This window comes from Coregonus lavaretus, assembly GCF_964263955.1.
Source record: "Coregonus lavaretus genome assembly, chromosome: 20".
Classification (NCBI taxonomy): domain Eukaryota; kingdom Metazoa; phylum Chordata; class Actinopteri; order Salmoniformes; family Salmonidae; genus Coregonus; species Coregonus lavaretus.
In genome coordinates this window covers 34,094,827-34,111,520 of record NC_140007.1, presented here as the reverse complement: position 1 = coordinate 34,111,520, position 16,694 = coordinate 34,094,827, and the positions used below count along the sequence as shown (strand labels likewise).

Sequence of the window (16,694 nt, the reverse complement as noted above, 5' to 3'; positions counted from 1 at the left end):
AGTATGTTCTGAGAAACCTACCCACATCCTGGTTTACGCGTTCCACCTGCCCATTACTCTCCGGGTGGTAACCCGAGGTGAGGCTCACCGAGACCCCCAACCGCTCCATAAACGCTCTCCAGACTCTGGAGGTGAATTGGGGACCCCGATCAGCCACAATGTCCTCGGGTACCCCGTAGTGCCGGAACACATGGGTAAACAGTGCCTCGGCAGTTTGCAGGGCAGTAGGAAGACCCGGCATGGGGAGCAAACGACAGGCCTTAGAGAACCGGTCCACAACGACCAGGATGGTAGTATTCCCTTGGGAGAGGGGAAGGTCTGTTATAAAGTCCACTGAGAGGTGGGACCATGGTCGTTGTGGAACGGGCAGGGGTAGCAACTTACCCCTAGGTAGATGTCTAGGCGCCTTACACTGGGCGCACACCGAGCAGGAGGAAACATAAACCCTCACATCCCTTGCCAACGTGGGCCACCAGTACTTGGCACTAAGACAGTGCACTGTCCGGCCGATACCCGGATGTCCAGAGGAGGGTGACGTGTGAGCCCAATAGATCAATCGATCCCGAACCTCGAGCGGAACGTACTTCCGACCCTCCGGGCACTGTGGTGGACTAGGGTCGGTGCGTAACGCCCGCTCGAGTTCAGCATCGACCTCCCACACTACCGGTGCCACCAGACACGACTCAGGCAGTATGGGAGTGGGCTCCACGGACCTCTCCTCCGTGTCATACCGCCGAGACAGCGCATCTGCCTTGCCATTCTGTGACCCAGGGATGTACGTGATCTTAAAAGTAAACCTGGTCAAGAACATACTCCATCTTGCCTGGCGAGGGTTCAGCCTCCTCGCCGCCCGGATGTACTCCAGGTTACGGTGGTCCGTCAAAATGAGGAAAGGGTGTTGAGCCCCCTCAAGCCAGTGCCTCCACACCTTTGAGACTGTACCACGGCTAACAGCTCCCTGTCCCCTACGTCATAGTTCCGCTCCGCCGGACTGAGCTTCTTAGAATAAAAAGCACAGGGGCGGAGTTTAGGTGGCGCGCCAGACCGTTGTGAAAGCACGGCCCCTAAACCGGCTTCCGACGCGTCCACCTCTACCTGGAACGGCAAAGAGGGATCCGGATGCGCCAGCACCGGGGCCGAGGTAAACAGGTCCTTCAGCCTCCCAAACGCCCTGTCCGCCTCGGCCGACCACTGCAGACGCACCGGACCCCCCTTCAACAGAGACGTGATGGGAGCTGCCACCTGTCCAAAACCCCGGATAAACCTCCTGTAGTAATTTGCAAACCCCAAAAACTGCTGCACCTCCTTCACAGTGGTTGGTGTTTGCCAATTACGCACGGCCGACACCCGGTCTACCTCCATCTTCACCCCTGACGCAGACAACTGAAAACCCAAAAAGGAGACCGACTCCTGGAAAAACAGACACTTCTCTGCCTTCACATACAGGTCGTGCTCCACCAGCCTCCGCAACACTCTGCGCACCAGGGCCACATGTTCGACACGGGTAGGTGAGTACACGAGAATGTCATCAATGTACACCACCACCCCCTGCCCCTGCATGTCCCTGAAGATCTCATCCACAAATGATTGGAAAACTGACGGAGCGTTCATCAACCCGTATGGCATGACCAGATACTCGTAATGGCCCGAGGTGGTACTAAAGGCTGTTTTCCATTCATCACCCTCCCTGATGCGCACCAAGTTGTACGCGCTCCTGAGATCTAATTTCGTGAAGAAACGCGCCCCATGCAACGACTCAGTCATGGTCGCAATCAGCGGGAGTGGATAACTATACTTCACCGTAATCTGATTGAGACCACGGTAATCGATGCACGGGCGCAAACCACCATCCTTTTTCTTCACGAAAAAGAAACTCGAGGACGCGGGGGAAGTGGAAGGCCGTATGTATCCTTGTCTCAGCGATTCGTCTATGTAAATCTCCATAGCTTTCTTCTCCTCCTGAGACAGAGGATACACATGGCTCCGTGGGAGCGCAGCTCCTGCCTGGAGGTCTATCGCACAATCCCCCTGCCTATGGGGTGGCAACCGCGTCGCCCTCGCCTTACTAAACGCAATAGCCAAATCCCCATACTCAGGTGGAACGTGCAATGCGGGCACCTGGTTTGGACTCTCCACCGAGGTAGCCCCTACGGAAACGCCCAAACATCTACCCACACACTGAGCAGACCACTCCATCAGAGCCCTCTCCTGCCACGAAATCGCTGGGTTATGGGTACTCAACCAGGGCATGCCCAGCACCACCGGATACGCAGGAGAGTCAATCAGGAACAGCTGAATCATCTCCTGATGATCCCCCTGCGCACACATCCTAAGTGGCGCCGTGACCTCCCTGATTAAGCCCGTACCCAACGGACGACTATCTAGGGCGTGAACGGGAAAAGGAACATCAACAGGAATGAGGGGAATCCCTAACGCTAAACAAAACTTTTTATCAATAAAATTCCCAGCCGCGCCTGAATCTACCAGCGCCTTATGCTGGGAATGAGGTGCTACCTGTGGAAAACGTACAGGCATACAAAAATGGGCAACAGTGAGCTCTGGGTGAGTGGGGCGCCTACTCACCTGGAGGGAATCCCCAGTGCGGGACCTGTCGTCATCTCCCCTAGGAGGCCATCCCCAGCACCTAGCCGCGGTGTGTCCTCCCCGACCACAGTTGGTGCAGTGGATGGACCCCCTAGCCTGCCGACTCCTCCTCTCTCTAGCGCCAGCGCCCCCGAGCTCCATAGGACACGGCTCGGAGGCGCTGGAGGGTGAAATGGACGGACCCTCCGCAGGACGTCCGCGGGTAGCCAGTAGGTTATCCAGCCTGATGGACATGTCAACCAGCTGGTCGAAAGAGAGGCTGGTGTCCCTACAAGCCAGCTCCCGACGGACGTCCTCTCGTAGGCTACATCTGTATAGATCGATGAGGGCCCGATCATTCCACCCTGCATCTGCCGCTAGAGTACGGAATTTGAGCGCGAATTCCTGGGCACTTCTCCTCCCCTGCCGGAGGAAGACCAGACGCTCCCCCGCCGCTTTCCCCTCCGGGGGATGGTCAAACACCGCCCTGAAGCGGCGGGAGAACTCGTTGTAAGTAATCGTCGTGGCGTCGATCTTCCTCCACTCCGCGTTGGCCCACTCCAACGCTTTTCCGGCCAGGCAGGAGATCAGGGCGGACACGCTCTCATGCCCTGAAGGTGCCGGGTGCACTGTGGCCAGGTATAGCTCCACCTGGAGTAGGAATCCCTGACACCCAGCCGCGGTTCCGTCGTAGGCCCTCGGGAGAGATAGTCGGACTCCTCGAGGTTCCGGCGCTGGAATGGGCGGGCTGGCCGATGGTGCTGGCAGGGCGGGAGGCGGTGGAGGCGTACCCCAGCCTCGGAGGGTGGAAATCACCTCCTGCAGGGCGGTCCCCATCTGCAGGAGCTGCTCTTGTTGGTCCCGAACCTGGGCCTCCAGTCTCGTCTGGGCTGCTTCGGCTCCTGCTGATTCCATTGGTGGTGTGTAATTCTGTCAGGGCGTGTTGTAGGTGTAATGTAGGAATCAAACGCAGGACTCAGACTGAATGTTCCAAAGGCTGTATTACTGGCCACACTAAGGCAACAGGACAACTTAGCCCGAAAGCGAAAAAAACACGCACGAAGGCGAAAGGTAATTGCGCACAAACAGGTGCGACAAAATGTAACTGTGCACACACAGGTGCGAAAATGCTCCAGCACAGTGGAGAATAAGCTCAACCGAGCAAAACACAATACTGACGGAAATAATTACACACAACACTAGACAAACACAACGAGAAACTTATAGGACACTAATTACGCCAAAACAGAAACAGGTGTGGAAACAAACAGACAAAAGCAAACGAACATGAAACATATAGCGGTGGCAGCTAGAATTCCGGAGACGACGAACGCCGAAACCTGCCCGAACAAGGGAGAGAGGCAGCCTCGGCCGAAACCGTGACACTGCTAAAAAGGTTCTCTGTAGCATAATATTATTATTATATCACTGCAGCTCAACTCTGACAAAAGATTGTAATGAGATTGAAGTCTGCTACAAGCAGCTTGTCTCTTCAGAAGAATTATAGCATGTACCATTTACCCCACACTGTATAAGCATACTGAAGGAAAGGGACACTAAACACTACAAACCCTGTGAAGGAGGAAACCTTTCTGGTACTGGAGTTGGTGAGTACACTGACACTGTGATGTTTTGTCTGTGACTGTTTAGGAATGGAGACACCCTGGAGTATAAGTCCCTTCCACCCAGCGAGATGGGACAACTCATCACCTTAGACACCAAGCAGGTGAGGCTGTGGAGAGAAAAGGTCAAACACTGTGTGTGTGTGTTTATTGTTGTGTATTCCTAGCCATGTGGATCAATATTGGGTAACTGAATATCATAAAGCATTACACATCTATTCCCACATGACATTATATCTATATGTTAGCTGAATAACTTAGTTGTGAGATGTATATGTTCTCTGTATTAGGGCGGTTTCCACGTGGAGCTGGAGCGAGGCCAGCGGGGTTTTGGCTTCAGTCTACGGGGAGGGAAGGAGTACAACATGGGCCTGTTCATACTGAGGCTGGCGGAGGAGGGCCCTGCACTGAAGGACGGCAGGATACACGTGAGTCTAACTGGGCTAGTCCGTCACCAACCCAGGGCATTAACACCTGCTCTCAGAGATGGTAGCTACTTAGGTTCTCTCTATGAGAATGGGCACACATACAGTACATGTCTGTTCAATGGTGTCGAGGGGAGAAAGACAATTTTGCTGCGTTTAATGACATTGGAAGGATTCAAGTGATTGTAGCATTAGCATTAGCTTCATACTGAGTAAATACTGTGGCTAGTTGTACTGAAACGTCATGTGCGTTGTTACCACAGGTAGGAGATCAGATTGTGGAGATCAACGGTGAGCCCACCCAGGGCATCACACACACCCGGGCCATCGAGCTGATCCAGGCTGGGGGCACCAAGGTCCTGCTGCTCCTCAGACCTGGCCTGGGCCGGGTGCCCGACCCCAGTGAGAGACCACGGACTCAACCACATACTTTACTCAAACACACATAAAAGAGGGACCTTGTTCTCAACCACAGAATTAGAATGTGGACTCATCAACATGTAACCTACTCAGACACTGTTACTATTGCTTGCAATACACATACGCATAGAAGACTGACCATGGACTAAACCATAGAATTAGAATGTGTCCATTCTAGTTGTTCTACTTATATGGACTCAACACATATTCTACTCAAACACTGTTATTAAACTTTCAATACACACACACACACATAGAATATAACCCAGTCTATACAGTACGTTTAAATGACCATACCTCCCTTTTGTGCATGTGAAAGCTTTTGCAGGCGTCTCGCTTTACCTCAGTTTCTCTCTCTAGCTTTATACCTCTCTATCTATCTGGCTCTTCCGCTCTCTGTCTGGCTGTCCTGGCACTGTTCTCTCTCTCCTTCCTCCCTATAGGTGTGAAAGCTTCTTCCTCCACCCTGTGCTTCTACATGAAACCAGAGCGTCACTAGCAGCCTCACTGCTTTTCTTGGTCTGTCCCTAATAGCCTTGGTAAACCACCTCGTACTCCTCTCTCCTCCTCTTTGCCTCTGTTCTCTCCTTTTCAAAGTGCTACACCTCCTTTTAAAATCAGCTTCTGTTCATATCTCCTCCTTGCCCCCCTTAATCAGAACTGGACATCTCCTCCCATAACAGTCCCATGTTCAGACAAGGCCTCGTCCAATTAGAGCTACTCTGACTGTAACCTGTAGGCGGTCTGAACGGAGGCAGTGACTCCAGTCGAACATGTTTACTAACGAAGGCCTCAATTCAATAAATCACAAATAAGGAAATTGCACTACAGGTTCACTCTGAGGTGTTAACCACGAAAAGACAGTTATTCTCAAGGACCAAACCTGTCTTTGAAATACAGCGTTAACATTCTGAGTGAAACTGCAGTTTTCCTTTATCTGCAATTGATTGAATTGGGGCCTGAGACCCACACTGGAGCATGATGTGTTGTTATTACAGAACACAAACATGCCGTTGCCGCGGAACGCACGCAACATCACAATGATCGAGACCAGGAGAAAGTCGTTACCTAGATATTGATCAGTGAGATAGAGGAAAATGATGTATGTGCGTTCACCGTCATCATCTCTCTCCTGTCCTGATTTTAAGAAGAATGGATTTCTATGGGTTGTTTCTCGTAGAAATCGAAACCCCATTTCAGCTCCACTAAGTCCATCTCACTTTCTGGTTCTCCGCTACACATCTTTGCTCTTTCAATCACGCCAGCGCTACTCTTATCAGCTCTTGAGGGAAATTCAAACGACAGCCGTGCGGTGGTGTAGAAAAGCTTACGCCTACCTCCCTTTGATGGCACTGAAACATATCTCAGATTCATATTGTCTGATGTGACTTAAAAGCTCATATTTGAAAGGTTATAATGGAAAGATGGAGTAAGAAATACATTTTGTTAGTGGATTATTGAATGTGCACTTATTTTAGAAGATTTCAAGATGCTTCACCACCTTCACATATTGAATGTACAATATATCCCAGACTTTAATACAGTGGGGAGAGCAAGTATTTGATACACTGCCGATTTTGCAGCTTTTCCTACTTACAAAGCATGTAAAGGTCTGTAATTTTTATCATAGGTACACTTCAACTGTGAGAGACTGAATCTAAAACAAAAATCCAGAAAATCACATTGTATGATTTTTAAGTAATCAGGACCTTGAGATGCTTCTTACGGAGCCACTTCTTAGTTGCCCTGGCTGTGTGTTTCGGGTCGTTGTCATGCTGGAAGACCCAGCCACGACCCATCTTCAATGCTCTTACTGAAGGAAGGAGGTTGTTGGCCAAGATCTCGCGATACATGGCCCCATCCATCCTCCCCTCAATACGGTGCAGTTGTCCTGTCCCCTTTGCAGAAAAGCATCCCCAAAGAATGATGTTTCCACCTCCATGCTTCACGGTTGGGATGGTGTTCTTGGGGTTGTACTCATCCTTCTTCTTCCTCCAAACACGGCGAGTGGAGTTTAGACCAAAAAGCTCAATTTTTGTCTCATCAGACCACATGACCTTCTCCCATTCCTCCTTTGGATCATCCAGATGGTCATTGGCAAACTTCAGATGGGCCTGGACATGCGCTGGCTTGAGCAGTGGAACCTTGCGTGTGCTGCAGGATTTTAATCCATGACGGCGTAGTGTGTTACTAATGGTTTTCTTTGAGACTGTGGTCCCAGCTCTCTTCAGGTCATTGACCAGGTCCTGCCATGTAGTTCTGGGCTGATCCCTCACCTTCCTCATGATCATTGATGCCCCACGAGGTGAGATCTTGCATGGAGCCCCAGACCGAGGGTGATTGACCGTCATCTTGAACTTCTTCCATTTTCTAATAATTGCGCCAACAGTTGTTGCCTTCTCACCAAGCTGCTTGCCTATTGTCCTGTAGCCCATCCCAGCCTTGTGCAGGTCTACAATTTTATCCCTGATGTCCTTACACAGCTCTCTGGTCTTGGCCATTGTGGAGAGGTTGGAGTCTGTTTGATTGAGTGTGTGGACAGGTGTATTTTATACAGGTAACGAGTTCAAACCGGTGCAGTTAATACAGGTAATGAGTGGAGAACAGGAGGGCTTCTTAAATAAAAACAGGTCTGTGAGAGCCGGAATTCTTACTGGTTGGTAGGTGATCAAATACACTGCTCAAAAAAATAAAGGGAACACTTAAACAACACAATGTAACTCCAAGTCAATCACACTTCTGTGAAATCAAACTGTCCACTTAGGAAGCAACACTGATTGACAATAAATGTCACATGCTGTTGTGCAAATGGAATAGACAACACGTGGAAATTATAGGCAATTAGCAAGACACCCCCCAATAAAGGACTGGTTTTGCAGGTGGTGACCACAGACCACTTCTCAGCTCCTATGCTTCCTGGCTGATGTTTTGGTCACTTTTGAATGCTGGCGGTGCTTTCACTCTAGTGGTAGCATGAGACGGAGTCTACAACCCACACAAGTGGCTCAGGTAGTGCAGCTCATCCAGGATGGCACATCAATGCGAGCAGTGGCAAGAAGGTTTGCTGTGTCTGCCAGCGTAGTGTCCAGAGCATGGAGGCGCTACCAGGAGACAGGCCAGTACATCAGGAGACGTGGAGGAGGCCGTAGGAGGGCAACAACCCAGCAGCAGGACTGCTACCTCCGCCTTTGTGCAAGGAGGAGCAGGAGGAGCACTGCCAGAGCCCTGCAAAATGACCTCCAGCAGGCCACAAATGTGCATGTATCTGCTCAAACGGTCAGAAACAGACTCCATGAGGGTGGTATGAGGGCCCGACGTCCACAGGTGGGGGTTGTGCTTACAGCCCAACACCGTGCAGGACGTTTGGCATTTGCCAGAGAACACCAAGATTGGCAAATTCGCCACTGGCGCCCTGTGCTCTTCACAGATGAAAGCAGGTTCACACTGAGCACATGTCACAGACGTGACAGAGTCTGGAGACGCCGTGGAGAACGTTCTGCTGCCTGCAACATCCTCCAGCATGACCGGTTTGGCGGTGGGTCAGTCATGGTGTGGGGTGGCATTTCTTTGGGGGGCCGCACAGCCCTCCATGTGCTCGCCAGAGGTAGCCTGACTGCCATTAGGTACCGAGATGAGATCCTCAGACCCCTTGTGACACCATATGCTGGTGCGGTTGGCCCTGGGTTCCTCCTAATGCAAGACAATGCTAGACCTCATGTGGCTGGAGTGTGTCAGCAGTTCCTGCAAGAGGAAGGCATTGATGCTATGGACTGGCCCGCCCGTTCCCCAGACCTGAATCCAATTGAGCACATCTGGGACATCATGTCTCGCTCCATCCACCAACGCCACGTTGCACCACAGACTGTCCAGGAGTTGGCGGATGCTTTAGTTCAGGTCTGGGAGGAGATCCCTCAGGAGACCATCCGCCACCTCATCAGGAGCATGCCCAGGCGTTGTAGGGAGGTCATACAGGCACGTGGAGGCCACACACACTACTGAGCCTCATTTTGACTTGTTTTAAGGACATTACATCAAAGTTGGATCAGCCTGTAGTGTGGTTTTCCACTTTAATTTTGAGGGTGACTCCAAATCCAGACCTCCATGGGTTGATACATTTGATTTCCATTGATAATTTTTATATGATTTTGTTGTCAGCACATTCAACTATGTAAAGAAAAAAGTATTTAATAAGATTATTTCATTCATTCAGATCTAGGATGTTTTATTTTAGTGTTCCCTTTATTTTTTTTAGCAGTGTACTTATGTCATGCAATAAAATGCAAATTAATTACTTAAAAATCATACAGTTGAAGTGTACCTATGATAAAAATTACAGACCTCTACATGCTTTGTAAGTAGGAAAACCTGCAAAATCGGCAGTGTATCAAATACTTGTTCTCCCCACTGTATAACTACAGTCTCTCCAATCTGCTTCAGTATCACAATCTGTATTATTATTTATTTCTCAGCTAGCTGGAGGTGGAACCATTTTCTCACTCACTATGACTCTCAATGCCTTTATTCCAGGTATGAAGGAGAAAGTGAACATTTCACCCTCAAGCTTTCCTAGACTCTCTGCATCTGACGAGCAGTCATCCCCCGCTTCTCCATTCTCCATCTCCCTGTCCACCTCCGAGCTGCCCTGCCCCTCCTCCACCAACAACTCTGCCCCCGAGGAGCCCTCTGACTGGGATACGTCTGCTGCCGCTGCACCCTCCCCCTCTAGGCTGCTGGAGCCCAACAAGGCCAGAGGGCAGCAGCCTCACCACCATAGCCAGAGGAGAGCCAACAGCCCCAACAACAACACCCTCCCCAAGAAAAGTGATTCCATCACCTCCCACAGCAACAAGCATGCTAACCCCAAGAGATCCACCGAAGGCCGGGCTGAAACCAAGGAGCGCTCCCAGAGCCCCAGGAAGACCGACAGAGTAGACCGAGACAAGGCAGGGAGTGCTGAACACAAGAACGGCTCAGTGGAGGGAGACCTGAGCAGGGAGAGGAAGGCCCATGGCCAGAGCGAGGGCCGGAAGGATCGAGAGGGCCGCTCTTCCAGCCCCAGGAACACAACATCAAAGAGGGATCCGGAGGCAGCAGTCTCCAGGCAGCCCTCGAAGGGCCAGGAGGGTCAGAGGCGCTCTAGGGGGCAGCATCCCAGCTCCAACCCTGCCTCTGGTGAGGGCACTCAGGGGAGAGAAAGAAGACGTAAGGAAGAGGACCCCTCTCACAGACAGGAGAGAGAGACGGGAACCAGCGAGCGCCGCAGGAAGGACATGGGGGTGGGGCGAGAGGCGGAGCCTCATAGATCCCACTCCCAGACACAGAAGGAGAAGGCAGGGCCAGTCTCAGAGGGCGGAACCCTGAATCGGAGAGAGAGGAGTCAGAGAGAGGGCAAACACAGAGAGGCAGCGGAGGAAGAGAATCAGAGGGACACCAGGGATAGCACCAGTAGTGCTGCTAGCCAGGACCCTACATGCAACAGGAACCCCAGCAGCAAGAAGCAGGCCACCATCACCCCAGGGCCTTGGAAGGTCCCTAGCTCAGCCAAGATCCACTCTCATGTGGAGGGAAACTGATGCATCGTAGACAGACTAACCTGTCCATAACAGATACATACACGGCTTCTACAGTTCTGCTTATCTGCAGCATGATGACATTTAGAATGGACCAATGAGGATTGAGAGGATTTAGGCTATTTTGCATCACTGTGTTACTCCTTATCATCACATTGCCTCCTATTGCATATCAGTGCTTCTTTTCACAGTTTGCTACAGGCTGTTTTTATGTCCAGAGTTCAGTCAGTTTGTGGCTCTGCAGAGTCGGTGCCTGTCTGATGATCTGGAGGATGTGAAGTCCAAATCTGTTTTGTGCCAATCAGAGACTCCGACATGCTGGGAGGAAGTTGGTCCATGTCATGTGATGTATCGTCCTTTCTGTGATGTGAAACTCTTTTGTAGTTGAATGAAAGGAGATGCTTCCTCTTCTCTGATGCTGGCTTTGATGAAGGATGTTGTTGTTTATCACTATGAAGGTTTAAAAGACAGACTCTTATCCAGGCAATCACTCAGCGTTTTGTGTTCCTTGTGGCTGGTGGGATTGATCCACTGCTATGTACCAGATGGATGTATAAAGAGGTGATGGTGATTTCTCCTCAAGTCACTGGGAGATGAGGGGGTTTGGGTTTTCAATCATTTTCTGTCCATATCTAGAAATCCAGTCCAGACATGTTAACTGGGTGTGTAGGCTACACGCTCTGTGTAGACTCTGAATCACTGTTGTCATCAGCTTTGCAGTGGATTTTAGATCATTACGGAAAAGCTTTATATGCATATCTATCTGAAGACCAGACACTTGTGGTTAGGTATATTGTTTACTACTACACGTGTGTTTATTATGAAGCATATTGTTATTTATTGAGATTAAATGACAAAGAATAAGTATTAATGTATCCATACTGAGCCATTCCATATTTTGATGTATTGACCACAGGAGGTTGGTGGCACCTTAATTGGGGAGAACGGGCTCGTGGTAATGACTGGAGCAGAATCAGTGGAATGGTATCAAACACATGGTTTCCATGGTTTCCAGGTGTTTGATACCATTCCATTTACTCCGTTCCGGACATTATTATGAGCCATTCTAGAAATAGTGTCTGGAGACATCACCACTGAAAATGTTCATTTGCTTTTAGCCGCATAGCCACCCTATTGCAGGATAAATGTCCTTTCCTCAAACTTGTAGTGTATTTGAGGTTTAAAAAGACTTCTGACACTTTCAAATTTCACCCTACAAAAATGACCATTAATTATAATCCACATTTCCTGTTGCTGCAGGATTATTTTCCTGCTGTAGCAAACTGGCTCAAATTAAGATCCTACATCTGTACTTCAATTATTGCTCATCACTACTGTGTTTTAGTGTATTTACATTTACATTTTAGTCATTTAGCAGACGCTCTTATCCAGAGCAACTTAGTTAGTGAGTGCATACATTTTTTTTCATACTGGTCCCCCGTGGGAAACGAACCCACAACCCTGGCGTTGCAAACGCCATGCTCTACCAACTGAGCTACACGGGACTACAGTGTACATCACATTACATTCACGTCACCGTATCAATAACTGTGCCCCCATATTGGATGAGCCATGTCAATCACATATGGAGTACTAGATCATTCTATCCCATATCAGTCTATGATCCGTATACACTGTATTTCTATCCGTTCACATCCTTCATCCATAATGTTATTTATTGTAAGCAGCCATTTTAGATCCTCTGGCTAAATGTGTATACTACAAGCTGACAGATATGTATTTTAGACAGTGCTGTAGCTTTGACTGTACGTTATCTAATATGTGTATTATTTAGCAAGGTGTTTGCTAATCCAAATGTGGGGGTAAATTAGCTGTATTGGCAGATTGAAGTTAAAAAGTGAGACCTTTGCATTTTTGTGACACCACAATTGTTCTTCCAATGTGCACATAAAAATTTGCTTTTAATTGTACACCAGTCCAAGATGTTAATATTAAATACATCTAAAAACTACAGTAATGCCAAACATATCCTGATATATTCTGGCACACTTCAGACCAAGGTTTCCCAAACTCGGCCCTGGGTGCACGTTTTGGTTTTTGCCCTAGCACTACACAGCTGGTTCAAATAGCCAACTCATCATCAAGCTTTGATTTTTTTTAATCAGCTGTGTAGTGCTAGGGCAAAAACCAAAACGTGCACCCAGGGGGTGCCCCAGGACAGACTTTGGGAAACCATGTTTTAGACCAGTGGCTCCCAAACTGTGGGGTGCGCCCTCTGAGGGGTCCCCTAGGGGGATAACGGAACTCAGTCCGGCTTTAAACTTACTCTTGAAAGTTGTAATAGTAGAATGCACGAGGTGCAATTTTGAAATTGGGTAGTGCATCATCAGATCCTCTTGTCATGTTAGTCATTGCATACCTTAGAGAGCTATTTATAACTTGTCAGAAATGTCCAGATCAACTAGCCCATGTCAACCTTTTTTTGTTGTTGTTGGGTTTTTTTGCCCATAAGTAGTTGTACTTTTTTTGTCACTCAAATATCACTAGAATACACATTAAACATGGCAAAATTGATAGAATTGCAAGAAAATTAGCTTTAAAACTGCAAAATGTTCTTTGCACCCCATAACAAAAGGAGTAGAATTGCAGGAAATAAGCTTAAACCTGCAAAATTCTCTCCACCAACAAGAGGGGTGTGAACAGTTTGTGTCATGAACAGTGCTTGTGCCCATAGAAATAGACGTGGCGCGTGAACGCGCAAGGGGGGCGCGGGATGTTCCCCAATGCTGGAAGGAGGGCCCAGAGTGAAAATGTTTGTGAACCCCTGCTTTAGTGCCCTCTTCTGGAGGAATGGAAATAAAGGAACTCCATGCGAGAATCCCTGAAATCTACATTTAAATGTTTTACATTTTAGCAGACGTTCTTATTCAGAGCAACTTACAGGAGCAATTAGGGTTATGTGCCTTGCTCAAGGGCACATCGGCCAATTTTTGGCCTAGTCGGCTCGGGATTCGAACCAGCAATCTTTTGGTTACTGGCCCAACACTCCTAACTGCTAGGCTATGTGGCGCCCCTAATCTGTGTCACGATTTTACAAAATTACATTAGTTTACACAATGATAGCCTAGTCTGTTTGAGGGCATCGGTTATGTGGCAGCTTTGAAAATGATCAGCTAAAACCTTACATTTGGGTGTGTCCAACTTAATAAATAATATGCCATTTAGCAGACGCTTTTATCCAAAGCGACTTACAGTCGTGCGTGCATACATTTTTGTGTATGGGTGGTCCCGGGGATCGAACACACTACCTTGGCGTTACAAGCGCCGTGCTCTACCAGCTGAGCTACAGAGGACCACAACTTCAAGTCTTCTCTTCCAATCAACCCTGTAAATCAAGTAAACTCCATAAACTGCATTGAAAATTTGATATGCACTAACAATACATGGGAATTAAATTAGAAACATCACCAGATTTGTAAACTTGCTTGTCCTGTTGTGTAGCAACATTTTAATTAAATTGTCTCGTGATAAAATCTTAGACAAGTATACTGATTTTGATTTACTCTTCACCGTTATATATAGTTTCCCTTTTATCTCCCAGCATTCATGTCACGTGTCTGTATATAATAATGTGGCCTTGCATTGCTTCAACAGAAAACAGCCTTTTGGTCTTTACATTATGTGGTAGTTGTAAATGTTTATAAATTGTACAGCACCTGTATAAATACTTGCCTTCATTCAGAAAAAAAAAAAACTGTAAATCACTCCATTATTTTTTTAAGTAATTGAGAAGAAAATTATATAAAAGGGGTGAGAGAAAATAATCAGGTAATTCTGTTCATGTCCTGATAAATAAAGTTTTACTGAATAAACGTATTCCTTTGTGTGAAGCCTACAGTCATTGGTGCAAGAGGGTTTACTCCGCCCAAAATCTGATCGAAAATAAACACTAAAGTGAGGAATTTTTGTATGGAGGTTTTGTATGGCTTAACCCCTACCTAAATGTACATGATAAACACTCTTTTCACGTCACTTCGATTCCGAATTAAGTGACTTTTTCGTAGCAGGTTAGGATAATTAACATAGCAGGTTAGGAGACTGAGGTTAATGTTAGGAAAGGGGTTAGCGAAAATCACTTTGTATCGAAGTGGCATGAAAAGAGTGTTTCCCATATGTATACAGAACAAAAATATAAACGCAACATGCAACAATTTCAAAGCCTTTATTGAGTTCATATAAGGAAATCAGTCAATTGAAATAAATGCATTAGCCCCTAATCTATGGATTTCACATGACTAGGAACACGGATATGCATCTGTTGGTCACAGATACCTTTTAATTTTTTTAAGATACAGGCGTGGATCATAAAACCAGTCAGTATCTGCTGTGACCACCATTTGCCACATGCAGCGCAACACATCTCCATTGCATAGAGTTGATCAGTCTGTTGATTGTGGCCTGTGGAATGTTGTCCCACTTCTGTTCAATGGCTGTGCGAAGTAGCTGGATATTGGTAGGAACTGGAACACGCTGTCGTACAAGTCGATCCAGAGCATCCTAAACATGCTCAATGGGTGACATGTCTGGTGAGTATGCAGGCCATGGAAGGACTGGGACATTTTCAGGAATTGTATAGATCCTTGCTACATGGGGCTGTGCATTATCATGCTGAAACATGAGGTGATGGAGGCAGATGAATAGCACGACAATGGTCCTCAGGATCTCGTCACGGTATCTCTGTGCATTCAAATTGGCATCGATGAAATGCAATTGTGTTGGTTTTCTGTAGCTTATGCCTGCCTGCCCATACCATAACCCCACCATGGGGCACTATGATTACAACGTAGACATGAGCAAACCGCTTGCCCAGATGACGCCATACACGTGGTCTGCGGTTGCGAGGCCAGTTGGACGTACTGTCAAATTCTCTAAACGTTGGAGGCGGCTTATGGTAGAGAAATTAACATTCAATCCTCTGGCAACAGCTCTGGTGGACATTCCTGAAGTCAGCATGCCAATTCCACACTCCCTCAAAACTTGAGACATCTGTGGCAGTGTTTTGTGACAAAACTGCACATTTTAGAGTGGCCTTTTATTGTCCGCAGCACAAGGTGCACCTGTGTAATGATCATGCTGTATAATCAGCTTCTTGATATGACACACCTGTCAGGTGGATGGATTATCTTGACAAAGGAGAAATGCTCACTAACAGGAATGTAAACACATTTGTGCATAATATTTGTGAGAAATAAGCTTTTTGTGTGTATGAAACATTTCTGGGATCTTTTATTTCAACTCATGAAACATGGGACCAACACTTTACATGTTGCGTTTATATTTTTTAGTTCGGTGTACATAGTTACTGTACCTCAATTACCTTGTACCCCTGCACATCAACCTGGTCTCAGAGCATTTCGTATTATTCTGTATGTAAATCCGAGACACTCCATTTAGTATGTTACGTTTCGTATGGTCTGTGGATGTCTATCACCCTTTTCGTAAGATACGTTACGAATTACAATCCGTATGATATGTTACGAATTTCTAGTTAGGCACTAACGTTAGCTAGGCTAGGGGTTAGGGTTAAGTTTAGGAGTTAGTTTAAAGGGTTAAGGTTAGGGTTAACTAAAAGGGTTAAGGTTAGGGGAAGGGTTAGCTGGCATGCTAAGTAGTTGAAAGTTGCTAAAATGCTAAAGTTGTCCGTAATGAGATTCGACCTCTCAACCTTTGGGTTGATCGACATTCACGTTTTTAGTAGATGGGATACAGTTTGTCAGAATTTACCAGAAATGACTTTTTCGTAGCAGATTAGGAGAATTTACGAAGCATGTTAGGTGTATTAGGTTAAGGTTCGAAACGGGTTAGGTAAATGCAAAAAAATAATAACTTCTGACGTCAGTTTGACATAAGATGTATCCCATCTAGATGTGACCCATAGTTAGGTCGAAGACATGAGTATCTCGTCATTACATCCACAATCTCTGGTTTCATAATTGTTTTACAAATAAATTAGCCCTGTATCTATAATTATAAACTGGGTGGTTCGAGCCCTGAATACTAATTGGCTGACAGCCATGGTATATCAGACCGTATACCACGGGTATGACAAAACA

At 47.3% G+C, this 16,694-nt stretch overlaps 1 protein-coding gene across 1 annotated transcript in view; it reads left to right on the top strand.

The window, feature by feature from the left end:
- Window positions 1-14,402, top strand: part of magi3a (membrane associated guanylate kinase, WW and PDZ domain containing 3a) — a 251,585-nt gene extending 237,183 nt beyond the window's left edge. Inside the window, exons 20-23 of the mRNA XM_084185095.1 lie at window positions 4,234-4,309; window positions 4,496-4,633; window positions 4,894-5,032; window positions 9,578-14,402. Of these exons, the coding sequence (XP_084041221.1) occupies window positions 4,234-4,309; window positions 4,496-4,633; window positions 4,894-5,032; window positions 9,578-10,623 (1,399 nt within the window). The 3' untranslated portion in view covers window positions 10,624-14,402. The remainder of the gene's footprint in view (window positions 1-4,233; window positions 4,310-4,495; window positions 4,634-4,893; window positions 5,033-9,577) is intronic.
- The last annotated feature ends 2,292 nt before the right edge of the window (window positions 14,403-16,694 follow it).